At 45.7% G+C, this 11,416-nt stretch overlaps 1 protein-coding gene across 1 annotated transcript; it reads left to right on the forward strand.

The window, feature by feature from the left end:
• The first annotated feature begins 2,044 nt into the window (after nucleotides 1–2,044).
• CALHM6 (calcium homeostasis modulator family member 6) lies at nucleotides 2,045–4,317 on the forward strand. Its single transcript, XM_036318153.1, has 2 exons — nucleotides 2,045–3,038; nucleotides 3,739–4,317. The coding sequence occupies exons 1-2, from the start codon at nucleotides 2,475–2,477 to the stop codon at nucleotides 4,159–4,161; spliced, it is 987 nt and encodes a 328-aa protein (XP_036174046.1). The 5' UTR covers nucleotides 2,045–2,474; the 3' UTR covers nucleotides 4,162–4,317.
• Nucleotides 4,318–11,416: the final 7,099 nt, after the last annotated feature.

Genomic DNA, 11,416 nt, shown 5'->3' on the forward strand with positions numbered 1-11,416 from the left:
TGGTGTTTGCAGACACAAGCTGACAGGATAATAGGTCAGGATGCAGCTCAGGCTGTAATGCATTTCAGGGCAGGACTGCAAACTACATATTCTGGTCTATAAAGACCTTAACCCTGACCTCAACCTGCAGCTCTGCACTCATGATGGGCCACTTTCCTTCTCACCTCAATACTCCCATCACTTTCCAACCACAGCATGCCACACTCCTTGGCACTCCAGAGCCTTGGTCATTCAGATTTCTTTTTTCTGTTTAGATTTCTGCTTAAGTGCCCTGTACTTATGGAGGCTTTCTCAGGACATTCTCTACCACACAGTTCTATCCTAATTTTCTGCATAACCTTGAGAACTTTCCCCTTATTATCTATATCCTCTCCACTATAATATACATGGGCAAATTATTCCTGCTGTATTCAATAATCCCAGTCACATGAGCATGGAAAGGCAGAGGTTTTGTTTTGTTTTGTTTTTTGGAAATGTAAGATTACAGAGATGATAGTCAGAAGTGATTTGCTTCAAACATGCAATTTTGCTGCAAGTGTAGAGGCAGACCTGGTCTAATCTCAGAGAAGATGGCACCCACTGATTGACAATGAGGACCCTGATCTGGGGACAACTTCTGAAGACGCAAAAAAGAGCATAACTGTTCATCAAAATGCTACAGAACGGTCGTCTTGTCCCAGATACGGGTGGTGGGAGGTAACTAAGATGGCATCAAGTTGGACTAAGAAAACAGTAATACATTTCTTGCCCCTTCTCTAACAATTCACTCGGTTCTGTAGGTTACTAATTCTTCCCAGATAGATAAAGCAAACCTAGTTGATGGGTGCCAACAGCGACCAGTTCATTGTGACCTGCCCACCGAGACTTCATATCCAAAAACCCTCCTGGTGATGAGGTGGACAGTTAAGGGCACACCAATTCTCTTAAGGTAGTAGAGGATTGTTGCCTCACTGGATATAATCCTTGGTCTAAAACTCAGCATTCATCCGAATTCTTAAGTTATGTTCAACAGTTATTCGTTGTCTAATCTCAAAGTTGCAATGTAAGAGGCAATTGCTCACATTGAGTATTCATTTAATAGGCACACCCTATATGTAAAGGTGCTTGACAAATGCTACTCAATTTACTCGGCTCAACAGTCCTGAAAAGTGAGCACTATTAACCTGCTTTTACAAATGAGATGCTGAGTTTTAGAGGCACTAACTTACACACACACACACACACACACACACACACACACACACACACTGCACCTAACTTCAAAGTACACCTTACCTGCTCTGGAGCCACACAGAGTCAGGTCAGTTTCACAGAAGTGGTTACAGTTTGTGTCAGAGCCATGCTGCTTTGAAAAAACTAAAGGTAGCGGCGGAAACAACATGTTAGTTAGATGTAGCTGCAGTTTGAAATGTTTTGGGTTCAAGTGATATTTTTTTAAATATATTTTTATTGATTTCAGAGAGGGGAAAGGGAGAGGGAGAGAGAGCTAGAAACATCAATGATGAGAGAGAATCATTGATCGGCTGCCTCCTGCATGCCCCACACTGGGAATGGAGCCCACAACCTGACCGGGAATCGAATCCAGACCTCCTCGTTCATAGGTCGACACTCAATCACTGAACCACCACGGCGGGCTCAAGTGGTATTATTGAACAACCGTATACTCCTCCCCAGTCCCCATTGATCAACTTGGTGGTCACTGAGTAAGAACTTGACACTCCTCCAGGTATCCACAGTGTAAGGATATACCTGAAAAAAAAAAAAGGGCAAAAGTCAATATAAAATATAATGTATTTAATCTAATGTCCTTTATGTCTGGTGGGAGATCAGGCAGAGGAGAGAACAAGATGAGTGATGTGGGGGTTCTGTCCAGAAGAGGAACAGGAAGTCAACAGACACCAGGGAGGTACTAGAACTTGAGCTGGGCTTCGTTGTGAATTAGCTTATGAAAGAGAAACCAGGAATCTGTGTTTCCTGTTAATGATCAGAGGGTTTTTGGTAACTGTTCCTTCAGGCTTAGGAACTAGGTGGCTGCAATCAAGGAAATGGTTTTCCCCAGTTTGCCTAAGTTAGAAGTATTGTTGACTTTGGGGAGCTGCATTGGGGCAGGAATGGTAAGGAAAGTCCCCTGGTTCCTTGTCAGCTGGGTGGAAGCAAATGTTACCATGGGACAGATGTTATCACCTTCAATCAGAGTTCATGCACTGGGGAGGGAGGTCACCAATGCAGCAGCCTTGAGAAAGGGGTGGGCATTGGGGAGGCCAATGGTGCGTGTGGTCGGGTCTGCTTTTCAGTCAGGGCTGGTTTCATTGAAATAAGAAAGCGAAAGCTCAGGGCCAGAGAAGTCCTCTTCCCTTTTTAGAAGTTGCTTCTTAGCAGAGCGGAAAGCCCCAGACCCCAGGACACGGAAAGCATCCCAGGCGCAGGGCGGCCAAGAGGCAGAAGCATCCAGACCTGTCCGCTGCGCCTGGGGCATGGAGCCAATGAAGAAGCTGCAGACGGTGCTGGACCTGTACCTCAAGCACCGCATCACGCTGGGCTACGGCCTGCTGACTCTTCTGACCGCGGGCGGGGAGCGCATCTTCTCCACCGCGGTGTTCCAGTGCCCCTGCAGCGCCGCCTGGAACCTGACCTACGGGCTGGTGTTCCTGCTGGTCCCCGCGCTGGCGCTCTTCCTCCTGGGCTACGTGCTGAGCGCTCGCACCTGGCGCCTGCTCACCGGCTGCTGCAAGCGGGGCGCCGACGACCGCGCCGACGACACCGGCTGCAGCGCCTGCTGCAACGCGGGGCAGCGCGGGGTCCTGGTGTTCGCGCAGCTGAGCGGGGCGGCCGCCATCGCGCCCCTCACCTGGGTGGCCGTGGCGCTGCTCGGGGGCTCCTTCTACGAGTGCGCGGCCAGCGGGAGCAGCTTCCTGGCGCGGCGCCTGTGCTCGGACCGTGACCCCCAATGCGCCCAACAACTCCCGCTGGTTCCCTGCAACAAGGCGCAGGCGTCCGACGTGCAGGACCTCCTGACGGACCTCAGGGCCCAGTCGCAGGTCAGCGGAGAGGGCGGGCTTCTGCGGGCGGACCCGGGACAGGAGAAATCCGTGCCCCTTCCCCAGACATAGGACACCTAAGACCAACTAGAATGGCTTCTTGCTTCTCATGAGCTAAGAGGCAAATGTGATGATAAACGGGATGAAAAAGAGGAAAGGCGCCCCATTTAGCATTAGGCACCTATTCTGTGCGAGAACCCGCGCTAGGTCCTTTACGTCTACATTAGTCTCCGACAAATACACTGAGTCCAGGTGGGGTTGTTGGCTCAGCCAGAAGAAGGCAGAACTGTCACCAGGAAATGAGTCTGCCTGGCTCTAAAGCACCATCCCACACTTCTTGGAATACAAAGCTCAGAGGTTTTTGAAGATGAATGCTGGCTTCACTGGATTTGCCAATATTCCACGTTTTGAGTTCGAGGGGAGTGACATAAAGGCATTTCCCCGGACTCTTGACAGGACTCGAAAATGACTGACTTGCGGAGCAAGCAGTTGTACCGAGGGGTTCCAGAGGGGTTCCGGAGGGGTTCCGGAGGGGTTCCGGAGGGGTTCCGGAGGTCACTGCCACTCATTTCTCTTACGAGATTAAGACCTCAAACTTGCTTGTTCATCATGACTGCTGAATAGTTCAAACTTTTTCTGAGGACTTAATAATGACTTGTAAAAAATGCGACTAAATTAGTATTTTGATGTGTTTTCCTAGGTACTGGGCTGGATCCTGATAGCAGCTGTTATCGTCTGCCTTCTGATTATTGTAGCTATCACCCGATGTGTATCTCCAGTTAGTTTTCTACAGCTGAGCTTTTGGAAAATCTATGTGGAACAGGAGCAGAAGATCCTCAGAAGTCAAGCCACAGAACATGCGACTGAATTGGCAAATGAGAATGTTAAATGTTTCTTTGAAGGTTCACATCCAAAGGAATGCAAGACCCCGAGCATGAAAGACTGGCAGCAGGTTTCAGAACTATATACTTTCAATCCGAAGAACCAGTACTACAGCATGTTGCACAAATATGTTAACAGAGAAGAGAAGAATCGAAGTATCAGGATTTCAAAAGGAGATGCAGTGGTTCCTGTTCTTGGCTTTGTAGATTCACACGGCATGCACGCCACTGCCGAGTTATGACCCTGTGAATGAATAAGAAGAAAAGAGTTCTTCTGAATTATTACTTCATTTTTTAAAGAATAAACATTGTTATTGTTTATGGTGGTTTTTTACTTTGGCCTTCCAAATTATGGAAGTATGGAATTTTAGAGCTCTAAAATAAAATTTATAATTTTACCTTTTTATTACATTAATTATTTTAAAAAGGAAGTGAGGTTAAATGTGTCACTGAAAGTGACAAACTGGAACTAGAACAACAGTTTTATATCCTTAGTCTAGGGTCCTTTATGGTAAATAATATTGCTGCTTTCAAATATAAGACTTTATTTAGTAGCAAAAAACAGTGAAAAAAGAACAATTGAATTTCAGATCTTTCTTTTAGGCTACATGATATCAATTTCAAGTTATCTTTCTTGCAGGCAACACCTTGTTAGGAACTTTAAAATACTGGCATTTTATGTCTGAACAAAAACACAAAAATTTATCCTGCAAAGGAAGGTAAAATTGTTTAAATACGAAATTTGAAAAACTAGTTTAGGGTAATTGCAGACAATAGTTGTTTTTAGTGTGTAGGATTAGAGGAAAAACTTAAAGCTGTTTATTTTGGTAAATTTCAAATATGCACAGACATAGAGAGGATAGTATTATGAACCTCCTTATAGTCATTACCCAGCTTCAACAATACAGGGAAGTCAGATAAAACCCATATCATACAAATAAAGATAGAAATACAAATTGTGGCCTAATGTAGATGAGGGGAGGCGGGGGGAAGGGGAAATCTGTGAGAAACTGATATCTGTAGAGTAGAGGAGCCTTTCTGTTTGCAGGAACAGTATGTGCAAAGGCTGAGGGGACAAAGATCTTAGCAGAGTGCCGGGGTCCAACCCCAGCAGGTCCAGGGGTCCCCAAAGGTGTGGATGGAGTCAGCGAAGAAGGAAGGACACGGAGACAGCGTTCAGTTGATCAGCAGCCTAGCCAGGATCTCTAGCCAGGATCTCCAGCCAAGTTCTGGTCTGGATCTCCAGAGAGGTTCTGCTGTTTATTGTCTTGTTACATCCGTATTTATACCAGTTGATTTTAATCCTGTCAATTTCTATTACAAAGGTTAGGGCGTTTCTTATCTCCATTCCAGGGAGTAAAGATTATGTAGCTTAAGCATGATTGTTTGTAGTGATTAACTACCTGCCTGGCACTTAGTTAAGGAGTTTTATCCCCTCCCTGACTTCAGGGAAAAATTCCTACCTGGGGAAACAACCTTTCTAGGAGAGGCATCCCCTCCCTGACTTCAGGGAAAAATTCCTACCTGGGGAAACAACCTTTCTCAGAGAGGTGACCTTGGTTAAAACACACAGTGCTAAGGGGAGCAAACATATTAAGAACAGTATGCTATATACGCCAGGTCCCTTGAAACATATGCTGTGCAGATGTTTCTTTCCTGCAGCGACTGTGTCAAGCAGCAAGGATGGACCGGCTTCCGGCAAATTCCCCCTTTTTTATTTTTTAAATGATCACGCATGCAAATCAGTGGCCACCTCTCAGATTGGGCCATTTAAGTCTCGGAAGAAGAGTGGCAAGCAATGATAGTGAGCATAGCTATAAACATAGTGGATGGAGCGCAGAAGGAGCCCCATTCCTGTAGAAGGTTGCCAGCCTCTTCAGTCAAGGGATTTCAGCTGTCCTCAAGTTGTTGGTTTGGTTGTCTTTGTTGGTCTGGCTAGCGGGCGGCGTCACTGGCGACAGGCTTCCCGAAGCGTCAGCAAGTTGAAGGGCTGCATCACATCAAAGGGTCCATCAGGGCCGTGGTTGATGGTGGTGTCGATGTCCGAGGAGGAGTAAGCTGTGCCCTCTGGATCCAGCTGATATGGAAAATGGAGGGTAGTAGAAAAAGAAGAGAAAGCAAAAGAACTACAAGGCATGGAAGTGTTTAGAAAAAAGAGGGAGAAGAAAGGGAAGAATGCAGCATCCTGACACAGCCCTTTCCTTCAGCTGCCCCTTTCCCTGTGGTCCAAGGTAGAAATGGGAAACAAGTCCTGTTGCAGTGAGAGGGCAGCTGCTGTCAGCCAGTCTCTGTCTTTACCTGGGTCCCGATCTGAGCTGGGCATGGGAAGCAGGAAGCAGCCATGGGGACAGGAGACCTTCCTCAGAAGGGCCGAGTGTTCAAGCCCCTGCACCATTGGGGAGGGGGGTCTGTGCCCCACCTTTGTTGCACCCCAAGTTTTCTCCTACTGGCCCCCGACTGTGCCTGTCTTAGGTTGCCCCACCCTGTGGAGTCTTACCCGTCGTTGACTACCAGCCATCTCTGGGCCAAGTAGGGTGATGTGAGGTTCAGTTTTGTCTCCTTGATAGCCTATGTCCCTCTGGCCTCCATGCCCAGCAACTGCCTTTGGATTCCCTCGCCTGCTGGCGGGGCTCTGGCATTGATCATAGGGAACTCAGGTTTCTTCTCTAGAGAGGGCCCAGCTTACGCCATTGGGCCAGAGACAGATCCATGGTACCAGCCACCATGCGGCTTCAACCTCAGCATGAACAGAGAGCTCAGGCAACAGCTATGGGCAATTGGATTGTAAGAAGAGGGTCCCTCTTGACACAAGGGTAAGAGGGGCCAATACAGGACAAAGGAGAGTCCTGGAACAGGGCTTTCTCAGCCCAGGATGTCAGGCTCTTGGCACAAGACAACTCCATGTATGGGGCATATACCAAACACCCCTAGTCACAGCATAAAAGGGAGATGCCCTTCCTGGAACAGTAGGGTAGGGAGATTCTAGAAAAGGCTGTGTTCAGGAAAGAAGGAGAAAGGCCAAAGAACCAGCAAACAAGTAGTTAGATTTTAAAAAAAGGAAAAAGGAAAGGAGATGTGGGGCAAAGCTGGGACATGTGGAAAGACAAAACGGAGGCACATGTGATCCTCCCAATGGACAGATTGTTCCAGCTCAGGTCTGCACATCTGCTGCAGACGGGCACTGGTCAGGTGTGCTATGATGAGGCAGAGATGGCGGGCGGTGAGACATAAGGTCGGACTAGACGGTCTGGAATCCACACAGGTGAGTCTGCGTCCTGTGGAAATATACAAGCATATCCTCTCCCCTGGGTTAAAAGTACATCAGGTCCCTTCCAGGCTCCTGTAAGCAAGTCTCTCCATTTGACGAGGGCTTTAGGTTTAGTTAAATCAGGGTTCCAATGCCTGTACATTGGGGAATTTCCCTCAGAATCTACATTTAGTATATTAATTACAAATAGAGTATGTTGTAGAACATGATGAGGAGAGGAATATTTAAACTCATTTTCTTGTAATATTTTGTAACAGGAGTAAATCAAACACCGCTGGGGCTATATAATAGAACTCCCATTTGAGATAAGATATCTCTTCCCCATAATGTAAAGGGGATAGTCGTAATTACATAGGGACAGAATGTTCCTGAATGTTGATCTTCATCAGCCCAAGTTAAAATCTGAGAACTCTTTTTTACATTAGATGCCTTGCCTAGTCCTACTAGGGAAGTGGAGGTGGTGTGCGTGGGCCATGAAGAGGGCCAATCCTTCCCTGCTATGCAGGAAACATCTGCTCCTGTATCCAATAGACCTTCAATTGGTTTTCCCTGAATTTGTAAAATTTTTGTAGGTCTAGTAGCATGGATTTCTTGTATCCAAAATGCTGCATCACTAGATCCAAAGCCTCCGGCCCCTCTAGCTTCCTGGGTAACAGCTGTCCCTATTTTATGTATTGGTAACAGGATTAATTGGGCAATTCTCTGGTTGGGCTGAATCTGTATAGTTGTGGTGGGTGGGGAAAGTAAAATCTGTATTTCTCCTGTGTAGTCTGCATCAACAACTCCTGGGATGACTAAGATCCCCTGTAACGAGGTGGAGCTCCGTCCTAATATTAAACCTACAGTTCCCTCAGGCAGCGGCCCAGACACTCCTGTAGGAATGGCTGCTACTGGCGAGTCTGGGGTTAGTACTGCATGGGTGGTTGAGTGGAGGTCCAATTCTGCGCTGCCTGGGGTTGCCCTGAAGAGGTCACTGACTGATCGAAATTTGCAAAGGGGTTGAAGGTTGATGCCCCTATTATTGCAGGGGCCTGGGGCTGGCCCCTTCTCAAGTTTCCCGATTGAGGTGATGGGATATAACCTCCTTGGGAGCTATTTGTAGAGTTTAAAGGCCGACCATTTTTATGGTATTTTGATCTACATTCCTTTGCCCAATGGAATCCTTTCTGACATCGGGGACAGATGGTTTTTGGAGGATTAATATTATTCCCTAATGTATTTCCAGGCTGTCGAGGAGCTTGCCATCTGGCCTGAGTATTATTATTTTTATTTGGGCATTCTCTGCTAAAGTGCCCAGATAAGCCACAAGAGTAGCAGTTCATATTTCTTTTATTACCTGTAGTATTGCTGGCTTGTCCTATAGCCTGTACATATTGAGGGTATGTCTCCCCTTTGAGAGCTGCAGCTATAGCTACACCCTGTATAAATGCTGGACTTACATCAGCACACTGTTTTATAAAATCATTTATAGTTCCTGTTCTGCGAATTGGCCTTAATAAAGCCTGACAGGTATTATTAGCATTTTCAAAAGCCAGTTGTTTGATTAGGATATCGGCTGCCTCTTTGTTATTGATTACTCTCTTGACTGCCTGTATGAGGCGAGAAAGGAAATCCTGATATGGTTCCTCGACCTTCTGTTTAACCTCTGTAAGGGTGGTTGTTTCTCCTGCTGTATAAGGTAGGGATTTCCAGGCACTTACTGCACAACTGGTTACTTTGGTAAGTGCCTCTGTGGGCATATTCATTTGCTCCTCAGCCGTGTTAAAATCACCTTCTCCTAATATCATGTCTAGGGTTATTCCTTTTCTGGTTTTTTCGCTAGTGGCTACAGCTTTCTTAGCAAGATCTTCATATTCAGTTTTCCATAATAAGTAATCGCCTCCTGAGAGACAGGATTTACAAACCTGTGACCAATCATAAGGAGTCATCCATTTACTGGCTAGGGTTTCTACCAAGGTTTGTGTGTAAGGAGCTAGAGGTCCATATTCAGAGCAGGCCAATTTTAATTCTTTAAGTACTTTGTAAGGTATAGGCTCCAAGGTGGGGTTTCTATTCCCACCAGACTCATTCTCATATGTAACTGGGAAGCAGAGTGAGAATTCAAGATCTCCATTAGCTTCAGCTTCTCTTATTGCCCTTTGAAATTTAGACATGGAGCTCATAGGAGCCACAGGACCTGGTTTAGGCTTCCTTTCTAATTTGGGGAGCCTGTTTTGAATGGGAGGGCCATTCTCCTCTCTACTGACTGGAAAGGAACAATGGTCATGTTTATGATATTTATTCTCCTCCCGATCAGTAGGCATAGCTAAATTGCTTTTAGATTGAGCTGAAGACAATGATGATGTGTCCTCTCTGGGTGGAGCCGAGGGACTATTTAAATTTTGAGAAAGTTCAACCGTTTTTGCCTCTGGTGCCAAGGTGTCACAGATTGAATCCCAGAGGGAAAAGAAACATGGCAGGACCTTCTCAGATTCATGGTGTTTCTTTAATTGCTTTCCTACTTCAACCCAAGTTTTTAAATTAACAGTTCCATCCTCTGGAAGCCATTGACAAACTTCTTCTATAAAACTTTCTGTCTCACTGGGAAAAACCTCAACTCCAATTCTGTTAGTAAGCATATGCGTTAAAAGATTAATACAGAGTCTTTTTTCTTTAGACTCAGTATGACCCATCTTGTCAATCTAAGTTCTGTACTAACTACCCGCTTACCCTACTTATTCTCTATGGGAGGGGGGGGGGGGGTCTGCAGCACCCTACGGTGCAGTCTTATCCGTCCCAAGTACGGGGGGACTTACCTAAGGGAACCCTGTTCGGGCGCCAGATGCTGGGGTCCAACCCCAGCAGGTCCAGGGGTCCCCAAAGGTGTGGATGGAGTCAGCGAAGAAGGAAGGACACGGAGACAGCGTTCAGTTGATCAGCAGCCTAGCCAGGATCTCTAGCCAGGATCTCCAGCCAAGTTCTGGTCTGGATCTCCAGAGAGGTTCTGCTGTTTATTGTCTTGTTACATCCGTATTTATACCAGTTGATTTTAATCCTGTCAATTTCTATTACAAAGGTTAGGGCGTTTCTTATCTCCATTCCAGGGAGTAAAGATTATGTAGCTTAAGCATGATTGTTTGTAGTGATTAACTACCTGCCTGGCACTTAGTTAAGGAGTTTTATCCCCTCCCTGACTTCAGGGAAAAATTCCTACCTGGGGAAACAACCTTTCTAGGAGAGGCATCCCCTCCCTGACTTCAGGGAAAAATTCCTACCTGGGGAAACAACCTTTCTCGGAGAGGTGACCTTGGTTAAAACACACAGTGCTAAGGGGAGCAAACATATTAAGAACAGTATGCTATATACACCAGGTCCCTTGAAACATATGCTGTGCAGATGTTTCTTTCCTGCAGCGACTGTGTCAAGCAGCAAGGATGGACCGGCTTCCGGCAGCAGAGTTGGAAGTCTTAAAAGTAACTGGAAAAATGAGCAAGGGAAAGATGATGCAGATGATTTTAGGTTCATTCTATGAGCATTTTAGAGATATTGATTTGCTTCTCTTGTGGAAAATAGGAATGGCCAGGGGAAGAGGGAGAGACAAGGTAGAAATGGAGAGACTGGTCAGGAGGCCACAGCAGTGGAAACAGGCAGGAGTGAACTTGAACTGGGTTGATAGTGATGAAGAGAGAAAAATTAGATTCAAGGTAGATTTTGAATATAGACATGACAGGATGTGTGGATGGAAAGGATACAAGGATTCATTGAGAAGAAGATTATGTATAGATAAATTATGTTGCTTGGCGATGTCAAGATTTTTCAGGGGACATTCAATTGTCATTTTTGTCCATTCCACAAATTCATGGCTGTTTGTGCATTTAAAAAAATGATATATGAAAACTTTAAACTGTAAAACAATTGAGCACTGACCATGTTTAGCCGTTCTTCCTCTCTTGGCAGACCCTTGTACCAGCTTCTACTTGCCCTTTGTCACAGAAACCCATTTAAAAACTAGTCAACAGGGCTGAATATCTTGTGGTTGAGAGTCATGTACAACAAGACATCTGGCAGCAGAAACTGCATGCTCAGTTTTTCTCTATTCCCTAATGCATACTTTTGAAAATCATATCACATCTACTTTCATTTTTGCTTCCTTTATTTCATTTCCTAAATTCTCTTGTATATTCTTTCCTTTTCTTTTTCTGGTCTACCATTTATACGTACATCTTCAATAGTCTAACATTGTCTCCATT

This window comes from Myotis myotis, unplaced genomic scaffold (genome assembly GCF_014108235.1).
Source record: "Myotis myotis isolate mMyoMyo1 unplaced genomic scaffold, mMyoMyo1.p scaffold_m19_p_7, whole genome shotgun sequence".
NCBI classification, from domain to species: domain Eukaryota; kingdom Metazoa; phylum Chordata; class Mammalia; order Chiroptera; family Vespertilionidae; genus Myotis; species Myotis myotis.

What these genes read in the sequence shown, in the direction of transcription:
- CALHM6 (XM_036318153.1), top strand. Translation starts at nt 2,475, where the DNA reads ATGGAGCCAATGAAGAAGCTGCAGACGGTGCTGGACCTGTACCTCAAG. An exon ending in ACCTCAGGGCCCAGTCGCAG is followed by an intron (nt 3,039 to 3,738) that starts GTCAGCGGAGAG and finishes GTGTTTTCCTAG; the next exon opens with GTACTGGGCTGGATCCTGAT.